Source organism: Colletotrichum navitas (genome assembly GCF_030913465.1).
Source record: "Colletotrichum navitas strain CBS 125086 chromosome Unknown LY79scaffold_2, whole genome shotgun sequence".
In the NCBI taxonomy this organism is placed as follows: Eukaryota; Fungi; Ascomycota; class Sordariomycetes; order Glomerellales; family Glomerellaceae; genus Colletotrichum; species Colletotrichum navitas.
The window spans coordinates 21059-36143 of record NW_026850548.1 but is presented as its reverse complement, the minus strand read 5'-3'; the positions used below and the strand labels follow the sequence as shown (position 1 = coordinate 36143).

At 51.0% G+C, this 15085-nt stretch overlaps 7 protein-coding genes across 7 annotated transcripts; 3 read left to right on the top strand and 4 right to left on the bottom strand.

The window, feature by feature from the left end:
- Positions 1-1177: 1177 nt before the first annotated feature.
- On the bottom strand, positions 1178-2091 carry LY79DRAFT_137194 (uncharacterized protein). The gene has a single exon (XM_060550919.1). It carries the CDS (start codon positions 1930-1932, stop codon positions 1384-1386), a length of 549 nt encoding a protein of 182 aa, XP_060419865.1. The 5' UTR covers positions 1933-2091; the 3' UTR covers positions 1178-1383.
- A 160-nt stretch (positions 2092-2251) lies between these two features.
- LY79DRAFT_575010 (family 31 glycosyl hydrolase) lies at positions 2252-5291 on the bottom strand (the record flags this gene model as incomplete). Its single annotated transcript, XM_060559661.1, has 2 exons — positions 2252-5112; positions 5207-5291. 2 exons carry the CDS (start codon positions 5289-5291, stop codon positions 2252-2254), a joined length of 2946 nt encoding a protein of 981 aa, XP_060419864.1.
- A 615-nt stretch (positions 5292-5906) lies between these two features.
- On the top strand, positions 5907-7750 carry LY79DRAFT_534632 (nucleoside diphosphate kinase). Its single transcript, XM_060556451.1, has 8 exons — positions 5907-6087; positions 6153-6688; positions 6872-6902; positions 6968-7011; positions 7071-7129; positions 7184-7228; positions 7284-7349; positions 7409-7750. Exons 2-8 carry the CDS (start codon positions 6339-6341, stop codon positions 7606-7608), a joined length of 795 nt encoding a protein of 264 aa, XP_060419863.1. The 5' UTR covers positions 5907-6087; positions 6153-6338; the 3' UTR covers positions 7609-7750.
- On the bottom strand, positions 7751-8668 carry LY79DRAFT_534629 (uncharacterized protein). Its single transcript, XM_060556450.1, has one exon. The coding sequence runs from the start codon at positions 8442-8444 to the stop codon at positions 7785-7787; it is 660 nt and encodes a 219-aa protein (XP_060419862.1). The 5' UTR covers positions 8445-8668; the 3' UTR covers positions 7751-7784.
- A 388-nt stretch (positions 8669-9056) lies between these two features.
- Positions 9057-11223, bottom strand: LY79DRAFT_137060 (F-box domain-containing protein). Its single transcript, XM_060550917.1, has 2 exons — positions 11118-11223; positions 9057-11063 (listed from the first exon to the last, which is right to left on the bottom strand). The coding sequence occupies exon 2, from the start codon at positions 10873-10875 to the stop codon at positions 9211-9213; it is 1665 nt and encodes a 554-aa protein (XP_060419861.1). The 5' UTR covers positions 10876-11063; positions 11118-11223; the 3' UTR covers positions 9057-9210.
- LY79DRAFT_137063 (uncharacterized protein) lies at positions 10993-11443 on the top strand. The gene has a single exon (XM_060550918.1). It carries the CDS (start codon positions 11111-11113, stop codon positions 11366-11368), a length of 258 nt encoding a protein of 85 aa, XP_060419860.1. The 5' UTR covers positions 10993-11110; the 3' UTR covers positions 11369-11443.
- Positions 11444-12738: 1295 nt separating this feature from the next.
- Positions 12739-13800, top strand: LY79DRAFT_534627 (uncharacterized protein). Its single transcript, XM_060556449.1, has 2 exons — positions 12739-13612; positions 13643-13800. The coding sequence occupies exons 1-2, from the start codon at positions 12911-12913 to the stop codon at positions 13670-13672; spliced, it is 732 nt and encodes a 243-aa protein (XP_060419859.1). The 5' UTR covers positions 12739-12910; the 3' UTR covers positions 13673-13800.
- Positions 13801-15085: the final 1285 nt, after the last annotated feature.

Genomic DNA, 15085 nt, shown 5'->3' with positions numbered 1-15085 from the left:
GCGTTTTCGTCGGCGGCTTGGTCGCATCAGTGAAGAAGTTGTTTCTCTTGCTCTCCTGGAGTCTAAAAATAGCTACCTGAACCGCCGTTCCTGTTTTTATTTTATCTTTACTTTTATGACAGCTGGCCACGACAACAAATTCTATGTCCATCCACTGTCCAAGTCGCGGTTCATCGTAACGCAGATGTGGCAATGCCTCGTCCGAAGCTCGCATCTGCGCCCAAGACACTAGCAGTCCCTACGTCAATGGATTCCAGGCCGCTTAATATCGTTCGCTGTCGGATCACCGAGGCTGCAACGCCTACTAGGTCAACCGCATACATACGTCACATTCTCGGCAACACAGACACTATCCATCATCCCTGGATGCTCACGGTTTACAGTATCGGTCAAGCTTTCCAACCCCCAAAAATCATCTGCGCGCATCTCCCAGCGCATCTCCCAAACATACCATCCTGCGCCCGCACATGTCTGTCCGGCAAAAGGAGTGGCCGATGTCGATCCAAGAAAACAAAGTCGGGGTTGACCCAAATCCCCTAGCTGGCCTCCACGGTGCCCCGGCCGTCAAGGCAAGCCAAGGGAAAACACGCATCACCTCAGGCCACATTTCTCTCAGCTTTTCTCCCCTTCCTTTTTCGCAGTTGTCTACCAATAATTGATGTTCTGATTTTAATTTCAACACCTTGACCAGACCTCCCCAATTGTAGAACAATCAGGTCGGTTGGAATTGAGAGCGCCAGATCACCTTAGCCCTGGCAAGTACCGGAATATCAAGCCACAGACGCACGGGGAACAGGCCACCGAGAGCCCGTGGCCAACACTTCGAACGCTCCTAAACCAGTGCGTGCCGGCCGGCAGACTGCCTACCCTTCCCGGCCATGACCTTACGGCGGGCCCTGACCTTGCCATGCTCCTCTCCGAGACCTCCGGGGAAGAGCCAGCAGCCACCCGCTCATCATGGCGTAGGATCATGGAACCGCCGACCGGGCACGATCGCACGGGAGCGGGAATACGAGGATATAGAGCATCGACTGCGACGCGACGTTTCTTCACATGCAAGGCTCCTAGTGGGTAGCCGCCTAATTATCCCTCCTACCCCCTAACCATCAACTACCACCATGTCTTTCATGCCAGTGCGCGCGATAACAGGAATGAAAAGGGGTGGGCGGTGGTACCGACGCGACCCAATGAAGAGAGTTTCCTTATCTCTCTCCCCCCTCCCAAAGGGGCGCGCTGCTGCCGCGAATCATGCTACCGCTGCCGTCTCGGAACCATGCATTTTTGGTATTTTACTATAGTGCCGCTCCTTCAAGCAATATTATAGTAGGGGGGAACTCAAGTCGATGGTATGTTATGCCATCGCCGCCCCCCCCCCCCTCTGAACTAGGTACTGCACAACGAAAAGCAGTACATACGAGCGAGTTGTCTTGACGAGATGTGAAAAATATGAGCCATTATCGGATGAAGGATGAGGGAGAGAGAGAGAACGGTTTTGATGGTGAAAAAGCCCCCCAGACTTTTGTCACCAATCCCTAACGTCCATGGCCCAAAAAGTGGAAGTACCAAAATTTCAACCATGTTAACGAGTACCCGCCGCTTACGGGCCCTTCGGCTCCAAAAGCAATGATCTGTGGGGGGAAGGTGGAAGCCACCCCCCCCCCCCCCCCCCCCCAAAAAAAGAAAAAACCTCGCAGTCCGCACGACGTCGCAGACTAACGAGGCTGAGCTTCTCTTTCCCTTTCCCCCGGTCGAAAGAGGGGGTGGGAGGTGGTTCTGCCGCGCCGCCATCGTCGTTGGCTTTGGTTCAGGGGCGTTTCTGTGAAAGAGCGGTAGCGATGGGAGATTTGGGCGGGGACCCTCCATGGAAAGTTGAGGCTCCACGGAGCCCACCCCGACGAAACCCTTTCCTCTCTCCGGGGTCCGTCGATACATTTCTGGATCGCTTAAACGAAATCACTTGGAGCCGTATCTTTTTTTGGTGAGTTTATGTTTTTCTTTCCATCTTTCTCTGCCAAGTGTTTCTTCTCTAAATGAAGCTCTGATGGCTGTTTGATTTGTCAATCATCAAATCCCGGGCGCCATCTGCGCGCATCTTGTTCTCTCTAATCCTGGCCCGCGTACCTTATCCGCTGCCCAGGTTTATATCCATCGCTCAAATGTTTGCCGCTCCGTGATGCACACACTTCATCTTTTCCTAGTACCATGAAAGCCAGCCTCGGCCTACAATACGCCTGTGAAACCTTGGTGCCGCCTAAGCCCAGTTGATGCTCCAGTCCTCTCCGATGCGAGCACCGACTCTGCCCACAACAGCGTACGCCGCGCGACCCTTGTCCGCCGCATGGTACTGCACGGGAACAGTCCAAGTTTTGCCCTCGGACTCGATAGTGACCTCTTTCTTGCTGAGAGCGCCCGGCGCGCCAACAATGACGATCTTGTCGACATAGACCTCCTTCATGGCCTTGAGCCAGGAGCCAGCCTTGATGGACTTGACATCGCGGCCCTCAGCGTCGGAGGAGGTGAGGGTGCTGCCTGCAAGGCTGAACTTGCGATAGATGTACTGACCCTTCTCGTGGTCGAACGAGTCGCCGTCATCGACGTACAGTTCGCCCTCGGCTTGGCCATCCTTGCTGACGCTGACGACCAGCGTGTAGTCGTCAAATCGCATGAGCTTGGTCGAACGACGGGGGCGGTCACGGCGCGGGAAGATGTGGCCGCCACGCATGAGCAACGCGACCTGGTCGATGGCAACAGCCTTGGTAATGTACTGGCCCTTCTTGGTAGGAAGCTTCTCGTAGGTGAAGTAGTCGTAGTAGACCTCGTCATCGGGAATGAAGATGTCGACAGACTCCTTGTCCTTCTCTACAACGGGCTTGTGAAGCAGGCCGGTCGAACCAACGAACAGCTGGTCGTCAATGGCGAACCCAGACTCCTCGTTGGGGTGGGTCCAGAACATCGGGCGCACGATCGGGCTGCCGTCTCTGTGCGCCTGGAAGAAGGCGGTGTACCACGTAGGCATCAGGGTGTATCGGAGACGGAGGGCTGCCGTGAGGATGCTTCTGAACGGCTCCTCGAGCATGTAGGGTTCGCGACGGCGGGCGTCAATGTGAGCGTGGCCACGGAAGAAGGGGTAGAAGGCACCGCCCTGATACCATCGGGCCATGAGATCCGGCTCGGGGTTGCCGAAAAAGCCGCCAACGTCAGCGCCAGCAAAGGGGAAGCCGGAGATACCCTGGTTGAGAATCATGGGAAGGGCAGCGCCCAGGTGCTCCCACGACGCCTGGTTGTCGCCGGTCCACATGGCACCGAGACGTTGAGAGCCGGCGTAGAAGGAGCGAGTGAGGACGAAAGGTCTGCGGAGCTCGCCCTTCTTGCGGGTAAGCAGGGCCTCGAAGGTGGCATTGTGGAAGGTCATGCCGTTGATGTTGTGGACATCACGGTGCTCCCAGCCACCGTGGTGAATGTTGTCCTTGGGCATCGTGACCTCGGGGCCGTTGAAGACGGAGGGCTCGTTCATGTCGTTCCAGATAAAGGTGTTTTCCATAGTGCCCTTGAAAGTGTCGTATTTGAAGAGGCCCTTCCACCACTCAACTGCCTTGGGGTTGAAGCAGTCGACCCAATGCGACGAACCAGGCCAGCACCAACCCTCAAAAGGCTTGCCCTCCTTGTTCATAACGGCAAGGCCCTTGGAGTTCATCTGCTCCACGATGTCGTACTTGCCCTCGTTCTTGATATGGGGGTCTATGATGACCACGAGCTTTCTCCCATGCTCGTCGAGGGCCTTGCCCATGCCCATGGGATCCTTGAACATGTCGCCATCCCAGGTGAAGTATCTCTTGCCGTCGGTGTACTCGATGTCAAGCCAAATGACATCGTAAGGCATCTTGAACTTATCAAACTTGCGGTCAACTTCCTTGACATCATCGTCCGAGATGTAGTTCCAGCGGCATTGGTGGTAGCCGAGCGCGAACTCCTGGGGCATGGCGGTAGTGCCAGTAAGCTCTCCGTAGTTCTTAGAGACATCCTTGGGGGTAGGGCCCAGAAAGACGAAGACGTCGAGAATGCCAGCCTCGGAAATCCAGTGGGTCTGGGTGATGGTCTTGGAGTCGGCTCCCAGAGCCAATGGGTTGGAAGAGCTCGTGTCCTTGGTGATGTCGATCCAAGTCTCGGCACCGTTGAGCCAGAAAACACCGACGGTGGAATCCTTGCGGTGCGCTTGCATCAAGGGAATGGCTCCGTAAAGAGTCATCGGGCTGTCAAGGACGTACTCAAAGACGTCCGAGTTGTAGAGCCTATAAGGTTCGGTGTACTTGCCGTCACCGCCACGGGTCTCCTTCAGAGAAAGCGGGCCAGCGTGCTCAGGGATGCCGAAGACGTGGTCATAGCCAACAAAGGAAATATCAAGAGCGACGCTCTCGGGGCCGCGGGGCTTGGTATCTGTGTTGCCGCCAAAGGTCTCGTCCCACCAGGTGCTCTCATCCTCCGTCTTCACGTCAGTGGACTCGGCGGCGTCCGCCTTGTCGGTGGTCTCCTCGCCCTCCTTCTTTTCCTCGACGGGCTTGTCGACCTTGGGACGCCAATGCTCCATGTTGAGCAGGCCGCGGTCATTGAGCTTGATGTGCGAAGAGCCATCGCGTTTGAAGTCGACGCTGAAGGGAGAGAACTTGATGACGGCCTCGAACTTGGACGAGGGGCCGTATTGAATGGTGATCTGGTCCTTGTCCTGGTAGGTAACCTTGGCGTCCTTGTCCAGGTTAAGACCGCCGACAATTGTGTGCTTTTCGGCCTCGTTGTAGCGCTCCTTGCGGACGGGGCTGTCGTTGCGCAGCACAATGTCGCCCTTCTGGCGCTTCTCCTCATCGACGCTTACGCGAGCGGTGCCGGACGCGAGGAAGGAGACGGTAAGTGGTAGGCGGACGGTTTCCTGGGCATCGTTGATGGTCTTGAGGATGACGGCTTGGAGCTGACCGTCCTTGAAGGAAGCAGAGTCGGAAAGGATGTTGTAGGGGGCAGCCCAGGTTGAGGCCTGGGAGACGGCATTGTCGGCGTACTCACGGTTACGCTTGCAGAAGCCGGACTGGTGGCACTTCTTGAAGTCGTTCTCCTTAACCATGACTGCGATTGTTTGTGTCAGAACGGCGTTGAGTCTGAAGCCAAATTGGTAAGGCGAAGTAGGACAGAAGTCATGGCGTCACGAAGAATTCCTCACCTGCAGGCTGGATCATGCAGCTCAGTGCCGCCAGTACACCAACGAAAGCTGTCCATTTGCTGGACAACCTGCCGAGGGACCGCATGGCGGAAGGGGGGATATCGGTGATCGCGATGCCGTCTAGAGAGTTAAGAGATCGAAAGAGAACTGCAATCAAGGAGAAGACACAGGAGCAAAAAGAAGGCGGCTCTTCTCTGTGGTGCTCCCTCGTTGATTGTTTAGATGGCTGTACTTGGTGGATTGATGGGATTGGGTTGCTCGTGGGTGAAAGGTACATGCGTCAAGGTGAGACGCCCAAAGTTCAACAGCTGTCCACTCGCTAGCTCCGATTCGGGGTTAGCGTGGGACGTCTAGCTGCAGGAGCCAGGGGAGGTTTGGGGAAGGAACGTTTACTCTAATACTGGTGGCTTGGATTGATGCATATACCCTACCCCGCCATCAGAGGAGAGCGCCCGAGATGCTGCAGTCTATAAGGGCCCATTTCACAGACACGTGTACCAATTATGGAGCTGAGGCAGATGGTGCATTATCTGCACCATACAGAACCAGTGGACGTTTCAATTGGCATTGTTCTAGAGCGAGTTCTTTGTTGGACGTGTAGTCTCAGCCAGTTGAGGCGGTGAGAGGGTTATTTCTCTATCAGGTCTGGCTTTCTAATGCAGTTAAGCGCTAGTGGGGACTGTGTGTGCCTGAACTGACATGGTTATTCCACTGTACAACTTTTCAGGCACTCACTTCACTCACTCGCATCAGCTTGCTTGCATTGAACGTAAACAAGACGGCATCCAAACTTCCTTTCCACAATCCTAGCCCTTCGACAGTCAGTGTTCCAATCTACAAGATATCTTGTTTAAAAGGCTTTTCTTTCAAAAAAGCTGCAAGTAAGCAACCTCCACCTAACCTCAGTCTCCATCTATCTACCTAGGTACTCAACACACAGTAACAGCATTAAGAGAGAGAAAATATAGATAGTCTGGTCACAGTGTTCAACTGCCGTGTTCCAAGCTTATCCCACTGTATGTTCCTCTTACGTAAGATACTTGCATTTCTGCCTATCTTCTCTCTACCTACACAAGTTAGAGGGCACGAGTACGGAACTCGGTAGCGTGTCGACAGTCCCAAGCAGCAAACCATGGCTGAACCCGGATCCGGACCCCACTATGCGCAGGACGGTGACCCCGCCTCGAAGCACAAGAAGCCTCAGGGACAGCAGCAGAATAATGCAGACACGAGCTTCCCCGAATACGCCCGCCGCACCGCAGAAAAGCTGCCCCCACCTACCTTCATAATTCTTGCGCTTCTCTTCGGCTTGTACATAATTTTTTCCTCGAGCCAACAAAACCAGCGGTCAGCAGCAGACCTTTCTTCTCCCGTCGTCCCCTCCGTTGTCACCACCACAATCTACCAACAACATCAACAACAAACTCCTCTTGCTACAGACTTTGTCGTTGACACATCACCCAAAATGGCTTCTGAGCAGACGTAAGTTTGAAACCTATCCATTGTCCTGCACCACCCCGTTGTCACTGTTGCCTCTCTCTGTCTCGCTGCCGCTACCCTGATTACCCCGCCATCGTGGGACAGAAAGAGGTTTCGGGCTGAGAGGGGCACACAACCATCGCCACCACACGCCCAGTCTCACAATATTCGCTGACCTCGAGACAGCTTCATTGCCATCAAGCCCGATGGCGTTCAGGTACGCTTCGTCATCCTTCGGCAACGCTGCCAATTGCCTGCTTCAGCAAGCTAACTACCCTTCAGCGTGGCCTGATCGGCCCCATCATCTCTCGCTTCGAGAGCCGTGGGTAAGTTTTCCTGTTTACAGTCATTTTCTGCAACTGATCCTGACGTTTGTCCTACGCAGTTTCAAGCTCGTCGCCATCAAGCTTATGACCCCCGGCAAGGCCCACCTTGAGGCTCACTGTTAGTACTACCCGAACCTCCCCCCGCCATACCGCATCGCTAACCGCCCGCTAGACGCTGACCTCAAGGACAAGCCCTTCTTCGGTGGCCTCATCGAGTGTATGTTTTTGTCTCCTTGTGCGCCGCATCTGATTTCGAGCTGACAACCCCGCAGACATGAACTCTGGCCCCATCTGCGCCATGGTCTGGGAGGGCCGTGACGCCGTCAAGACTGGCCGCAGTAAGTCTCGCAAATGACCCAACCCACCACAATCTCCTGCTGACTGCCATCTCTTCCAGCCATCCTCGGTGCCACCAACCCCCTTGCCTCCGCCCCTGGCACCATCCGTGGCGACTACGCCATCGACGTCGGCCGCAACGTCTGCCACGGCTCCGACTCCGTCGAGAATGCCAAGAAGGAGATTGCCCTCTGGTTCAAGGACGGTGATGTTGTCCAGTACAAGTCTTCCCAGTTCGACTGGATCTACGAGAAGCCTTAAATTTCTTGTCTGCTAGTTTCACGAGCCACTTGACGTCCCTGATCCGTTAATCGGATGAGTGGGGCGCGTGTTGGCATGTCGATAGGTTGATACAGAAAAGTCAATTAAAACAAAAGCCCGGCGTTTGAAAGCCACATCAACTTGTTCCCTCAAATTTTGAACTCCCATTGTGACTACTATCGATTCGATCTGAAAACCCCGCGTGCCCTCCCTATGACTCCCGCAAACCACGGCGTCCCCCAAACACTAACAAGTATCCGCGCCGGCAGCAGCGCCTTCGTGATCGCCCAGGCCATGGCCACCTCCACCACGACTTTGTACTTTCCGTCCTGCTGCCACCGCTCCAGAAGATCCTGCGTACTGTGCCCAGAGTTCTGCGGTGCGTCTGCCGTCTCATAGTCCCCGCTCTTGTTCATCTCCTTCGTCATGGTCCCGCGGTCCCCGGCCTCAAATCCGAACCACCCCTTCCTGCTGAAATATCTCTCCGCCATGCCGACGCCGTCACGAACGTAGCCCGCCCAGTGGCCCGAGACGTACTCGAGGGGCAGAAAGTTAGTGTAGTGGAAGAGCCCGAAGAGCCCGAACAGGGGCACGACGGCCGTTATTTCGTGAAGGACAAGGAAAGAGACGACGTGCGACAGGGGCGCCTTGCGGAGCCCCGTGGTGTATTTCTGGAAGCGGAGAGGGAGACGGTCGAGGAGGCGCTGGGCGGCGCGGGAGGTCGAGGAGGAGGGAGAGGGCTTCGTCGACGAGTTGCGAAAGGCGGTTCTTGTCGTCGGGGGCTGGCGTGGTCGAAGGACCGGCCGCGCCCTGGCGAGCGCGCGACTTACGAACATGCTGCAGAAGCCAGTTGTCCGATTCGCGAGCACAGAATTGAAAAGAAAAAAATTTGATCGAAAAGGTGATCGAATGGTGGAATTGAACTAGGCGGGCGTCGGGTATTTGTGCTGGGGAATTGACGGGAGCTCTGGCGCCAGATGAAAAGCAGAGCTCGCGGTGGGGCAGGAGGGAAAGCTTGGATGGAGCTCACCGAGGTGACGGGGGGGCGGACCCGAATTGGCCGAGCGGGCCGCCACACCGGCCGAGAAGCCAACGCCGCCCGGTAACGATGGTCCGATATCAGTCGCAAACAGTTTGTGCACATTACTTCGAGATCTTAATAAGTCTGCTCCACCAAGATTTTTCTTCATCTTACACTTGACAACATACTGTAGAAAGATCAGCCGTTTTACGACTTATTTAATGTAACTGAGAGGGGAGTACGAGGCAGAGACAATCAGGTATAATAACTAAAGAGTCTGTCGCTACGGTTGCAAGTATAACTTCAATTCCCGTGGTGGCCTATTTTGTGATTATATAGTTCAAATGCACCTGTCAGACTCACATACTAGATATTTTAGCTGGAAAGTCATAGGATTCGTTCCTTCGCAGCTGGGCACAGGTTCCAATGCGCGACATAGACACCTGTTGATTGATGAATTAATTGAAGCTGAAACTCCGCAAAGCAGAGACGATATTAATATACAGTCATGGTATCCGGTCAATTTTTTGCCAAGAATGCCAGTTGTCATATATAGGCCTTACACTAGCGTGGTTCAATAATCAATGCATCGCAGACACTCTTCTTTCGAACAGTCTCTGCTTCGCCGATTCAGGATCTAGGATGAAATTTCGCACCTCCTGGAATTCTGGCCCCTTGGTTATCCTTCTTCTATTAACCTGTTCTCCTTCTCCCTCTGCTTCTTCTTTCCCCCCAGCAGTACGAGACCTTTTGAAAATGAAGCGCATATAAGGCGTTGCGGGAGGCAAGATTAGCCTGAGCACATCGCGCAACTTTGTAAATGCTGGCAATAGGTCTTTTCTAGCGTATCGGGTGCCGCGACAATCAACGGTCGGTTGCCATCCCCCTTGTTCGGTCTCGTTTGAGGTGAGGTAGGTGTATGTGAAGCGCATGAGAAACCCGTCGCTCTTGTCTCCGTCCCACAGTATGAGGCTCTTGAGGTTTGGCATAGACACAAACGCGAAGCGGCCTGCCATGTAGATGAGGCCGAAGAACTCCGGCGCGCGACAGCTAACGCGGGCTTCCAGGATTTCGGACGTCATGACTAGGTGCTCGAGCTGGGGATGGACCCGACGTCCCCGGCGAAGATCGCCCTCCACAAAGTCCTCGAACGAAACCGTGTACGTCGCACAGAAGGAGCGAAGGCGCCTGGCTAGCGTGGCGGCGGCCAAGCCCATATCTACTCCACCAAAATGTGGTTGGTACATTATGGAAAGTGTAATAGGAAGGCCGACATGGGTATTTTTGAGCTCGCATAAAAGACTGAAGTGATCAATAGTAGTAGGCAAGGCGGCAAAGAGGTCCTGGTATCCACCCATAGACTGTCTTGCTGGTACACCAATAGCCCTCCACGTCTCGCGGCGGAGGCTCTGTAGGCTTGGGAAGCCTTGGCGGATAACGCAGCCAAGGACAAGAAGAGAGATAGGTCTGTAGTAGTGGCGGGGAAGAACCAAAGAGGTAATAGCTGGGGCAGAGACAATACCCTTGAGGACTGTATGCGGTTGAGTATCCCAGTGTCCCTCTGTGAACACTTCAGAAAAGTGTCGCCGTCGGACGTCACCAATAGTTGCCAAAATTCTCTTCTTGGAGGATAGGGAAGGCGAAGAACACTCGTCATTACAGCTGCGGTTCCACCCGGGACAGGTGCTCTTCTGGTTCTCGCCGGCCTCCTGAGCTCTGCAGAGGACATCTGCATGCTGCTCATGACTGGTCTCCGGCGCCCCGTACTGATATTGGTCGGAAAAGCGGTAGTCGCGAAAGCCATGTCTGCCATCGCTGGGCGAGTAGGCCCCAAGGTCCAGTGTTATTCCAGAATTATGCTCCCTTTTAGGCCACGCCGACATGATGGTCATAAACCGCCGCAAGACTTCAATAAAAGCCTCATCATTAGCGCAGGCGGTGGCGTCGTCTTCTTCTTCATCACAGGCGGGACAGTCGTAGTCAGGAAGGCGGATACGCAGCACGATGCGTTGTACGTAGTTGCGCCGGACCTTGTTGTTACTGACCATTTTCTCAAAGTCGCTAAGCCGGTCTTGATCGAGCACCAAGAGGCGGAAGTTCTCGTGGACGAACCAGCTGTGCCACTCGCGGCATACGAGAAGAAGCTGTCTGTATGGGATATCCGTTGCAGTAGACCGAAGGCTTTTGATGTAGTCCCGAACCATCCATCGAATCTCCAAGGGGAGGGAATTCCAGTCGGCAGGCATATTGATGATGGACTTTAATGACAAGCCGGATTTTATTGTGGTGTGTTGAGTTGTAGAACAGAGGGCAAGACAGTCACAGCAACAGATCTGGAGCACTAGGTATAGAAACTAGGGAAGCCATCTCCGAAAGCTCTGGCAGCCTTGGTTGATAGGGAGGTTCAACTACGAGATTCCATGGTACTCGGTTTCTATCCAGAAAGTGAGAAACCTTCTTCTATTGTGTTGGGTCTTGGGCATGATACTTTTACCATGTATTTTCAACTGTGGATTATCATTGCGTACCTGTGCGAGCTTAAGAGGGACCGCTTTGGATACGTACCTGAGTCCGCCCGTCTGGCTTTCGTTTTATTCAAGCGCCGCCCGTCGTTTCAAATCTCACCTCGTTTCAAATCTCACCATGTTAACCCTCACTCGATCGAGAAACTTGGCCGCATCGTTTCTCTCCATACACTCAGCACTTCAAGCTGGCCAAACCTGGAGACTTCCCGTTTGATTCGGTGACTTTGATGAAGAACATGTTGCAAGAGCAACATCATCAGTAAGAGCAACGAAATTATTGGCGAATCATAAGCATTCTAGAGAATATTTTGCTGGGCTGTACGCGATTCCATCAGAAACCAAAGCGAGTGTTTTTGTTGGTTTTTCACTGGTTAACCGATGGGATATCCCGAGTTCGCAATATCACGAAGTGTGGGAAAGAGTGGTCAATTAGTGGTTGTTGTTGATAGTTAACTAGTTGCAAGGTGAAGTGGGAGCGCAAGTGTGGCACCACCCTTGCGCGTGGGCAAGGGTGAGGGATACTGCCGGTAGGCGGTGTGTCACGTGACACACCTCCTCCGGCCGCATCACCCATATGCCAACAGTTTTTGATAAATATCATTTTTCATAAACAACATGGCACTCAAGGCAATTATGTAGAAAATTACATGATTAAAGTGAAGGGTAAAATGCCCTTGTGATAATAAGATAATACGTACCCCAAAATAAGGCAGGTCGCTACAATCGCGAGGTCTGCCAGATGATGGTCTTAAAAGGTAAAAAACAAAAACCACTAGTTCCTATAGTCTATGGTTTAGCAGATCTTGTGTCCCGAGCTATTATCAGCTCAATTGTAGGTGCCAATAAAACGTGCCCCTGTAGCCCAGTTTCTAATTAAAAGTCTGGACACGCATGGGGCTGAGCAGTGGGAAACGACCTGGCATCGAGGAACCTAAGATTGTTAATTTTATGAGGTTGATAACCCGGTATGAGGAGATAAAACCATGCTAGGACCCAGTAAACATCGGATGAACGCCAATCCTTGTAAGGATAATCCATCAAACACTTTTTCGCCGCATCTTGTATACATCATTAGCACAGGAACTCATTCCGCTGTCATGCAGTAAACAGTTTACGCCCCTGACTAGGAAGAGTAAACATCGCTAATTGGTCGCCATGCAGGCCTCGGATGTTGCGGGATGGATTCCTTGGTAGTGGGTTAGCTGAGAGACAAAAGAGAGGGAGGGAACTGTACGTAACCGTCAATGTCAGCCGTACGTAACGCAGCGTTGTTGTGTAAATAGAAGAATTCTTCGCTGTTTGCTCAACTATTGGTGCGAAGCAGGGGTCTGATTACTCGTCCAGCGCATCCGGTGCCATAATTGCAAGAAAAATACCGCCAAGTAAGCTTCATTAGCGGAAAGGCGGGTAGTGGATGACGATGTCGAGACCCCCCAACCAAGATCTGGGCGACGGCGCAAGTGGAGACACGGGCTGAGCTGTCGATCACTAGCAGTGTTGGTTGCTTTCCCACCAACATCGATCCAATGGAAAACTGGAGAGGGACGGTAAAGGAGGTGGACGTGGCTGGCCAAATACGAGGTCCACGAAAACGTCATGCGATGGGACAGGTCTATTTTTGGTGAACAGACGTCGTCCATGGCTGCTGCATTGTTTAAATACGTGTGACTCCTCCACGGAATAAACGGTCCAAGATAGGTTGATCAGCCCTCCGGAAACGCTTCTTCAATACTCTAGTTTTAATAAATCGACGACCATGTACTTCAGAAGTGCCCTCATCGCCGGTCTGGCCGCCAGCGCCCTGGCCCAGGTGCAGCAGGGGTTTAACTACGGCGCCACGAACGAGGACGGCTCATGCAGAGGCTACGATGACTTCCGGGGCTACTTCGAGACCGCAAAGAGCCTAGCTGGCGCGGGGTCCTTCACGTCGGCCCGCCTCTACACGTCGATTCAGTGCGGCACCGTGAACGACCCAATCTCAGCTTACCAGGCCGCCATCGACACCGATACGTCAATCCTGGTCGGCCTGTGGGCCAGTGCCGGACGTGGCGTTTACGAGAATGAGCTGAACTCTCTTCTTCGTGCAGCAGAGCAATACGGCGCGGCCTTCACCGACCGCATCGTTGGCATCTCTGTCGGCTCCGAGGACCTGTACCGAAGCAGCCCGGATGGCGTCGCCGCCAACGCTGGGGTCGGAGCCACCGCTGCCGAAATTGAGGGATACATCGGATGGCTCCGCGATTGGATCCGCGGTACAGCCTTGGAAGGCAAGCCCATCGGTCACGTCGACACTTGGACGGCCTGGGTTCGTGGCGAGAATGCAGGAGTCGCTCGATCTGTATCATGGCTGGGCCACAACAGCTTTCCGTTGCGTCGTCAAAAACATCCCGTCGCGGCTGCCGGAGTCTGCTTTTCTAGTTGCTTCGTGATATATAAAGATGTCTCACAAGGGGGGGGGGTAAGACATACAGTATACATATGCTATTAGATTTCCTTGTTTAGGAAATTAGTCCTCTAGATTATGCTAGTATCTAGCTGTAGATTTAGCCTATTACCCTTAGTTAAAGCTGTTTACAGATATAGTTTATTACTACCTTAAGACTTCCCTTTAGTAATTATAACTAATAATTATATTATAGCCTTACTAACTTAAAGTACTAACTACTATATAATTAATTAATAGTAAATAATATAGCTCTCGTAGCAGCTGTTCTAGATTTAACAGGGTTAATAGGCTAGATATACTAATGTGTAGAGAGATATAACAGTATTATAAAGATATATAGTAAAAGAGTAAAATATAATAGTAAAGAAGTAAAAAATAATAAGTAAGTAAGTAAAAGTATTAATAATATATACATAAGCTAGTTATACATAAGTAAGTCTATAATTTATAGCTAGCTATATAGGATAATTTAATATAACTATCTAATATACTTAAGAGTATATAAGAATAGTATATTATATTAATTTATTAAAGTGCGTAGGGCCTACTACCTAATATATAGTACACTTATAGCTACTAAACCTCCTATTCTACCTAAACTAACCTTTAATTATCTAGTAGCACTATATATAGCCTCTTTAGTAACACTATCCTAACCTTAATAATAGTTAATATATAAAACCTCTATATAAGCAGAAGGTTAAAAATAGATTTATAGTCTTATTAGCTATAAAAGAATAAGGAAAATAACTAATTTAGTATTACTAAGAGTATATATAAAGATATTAAAGTCCTAGTGTGCTTTTTAGTTACTTTATAATCTCTTAAAGGCAGTATTTATAATAATAATAATAATAATAGTAAGAATATTAAAATTTCTTATAGCTATTTCTAGGTTAATTATATACTTCTATAAACTATCCTTATTATCTATTGCTTATTATACTTTACTTTTACTATAATTTCTTTAAGTATACCTAACAACAGTATTTAGAAGAAGGCTATATAACGTAGAGCTTCTAAGAAATCTTGTCTAGCTGACCCTAAGACTTTCACTAAGTTAATATAAGAGTAAATCTTAAAGAAGATTAAAGCTAAGAAAGCTACCTACGACTAGCTTCTTAAGTAACTTAATAAGTCTTATAACCTTATTACTTAGTAAGAGTAGCTCTTAGTAATGTCTTTATCTATAGCTTTTTTTAACTAGGCTATTAACAAGAGCACTAAGAACCTAGATATTACTAACTACACTAAGACATCTAAGGGATCTACTACTGTAATAGAATTTAATAGTAAAGCTAATAGTAAAACTGTTAAGTCTTAGTACCCTACTGCTATAAATCTAGCTTTAGCTTCTAGTAAATATATAGTTATAGTAGATAATAACCCTAATTATAAGTATAGTAAAGGTAGTAAGGATAACAACAAGAAAAAAGAAGATTCTATAAATAAGAATAAAGATAAGGATAAGGATGTAGAAGATAA

Excerpts from the sequence above, each read along its gene's own strand:
- LY79DRAFT_137194 (XM_060550919.1), bottom strand. The coding sequence starts at position 1,932 with ATGTATCGACGGACCCCGGAGAGAGGAAAGGGTTTCGTCGGGGTGGGC.
- LY79DRAFT_534632 (XM_060556451.1), top strand. The coding sequence starts at position 6,339 with ATGGCTGAACCCGGATCCGGACCCCACTATGCGCAGGACGGTGACCCC. Across the intron at positions 6,903-6,967 it reads TCAAGCCCGATGGCGTTCAG|CGTGGCCTGATCGGCCCCAT; the intron begins GTACGCTTCGTC and ends ACTACCCTTCAG. Across the intron at positions 7,350-7,408 it reads CGCCGTCAAGACTGGCCGCA|CCATCCTCGGTGCCACCAAC; the intron begins GTAAGTCTCGCA and ends CATCTCTTCCAG.
- LY79DRAFT_534629 (XM_060556450.1), bottom strand. The coding sequence starts at position 8,444 with ATGTTCGTAAGTCGCGCGCTCGCCAGGGCGCGGCCGGTCCTTCGACCA.
- LY79DRAFT_137060 (XM_060550917.1), bottom strand. The coding sequence starts at position 10,875 with ATGCCTGCCGACTGGAATTCCCTCCCCTTGGAGATTCGATGGATGGTT.
- LY79DRAFT_137063 (XM_060550918.1), top strand. The coding sequence starts at position 11,111 with ATGATACTTTTACCATGTATTTTCAACTGTGGATTATCATTGCGTACC.
- LY79DRAFT_534627 (XM_060556449.1), top strand. The coding sequence starts at position 12,911 with ATGTACTTCAGAAGTGCCCTCATCGCCGGTCTGGCCGCCAGCGCCCTG. Across the intron at positions 13,613-13,642 it reads ATGTCTCACAAGGGGGGGGG|ATTTCCTTGTTTAGGAAATT; the intron begins GTAAGACATACA and ends ATATGCTATTAG.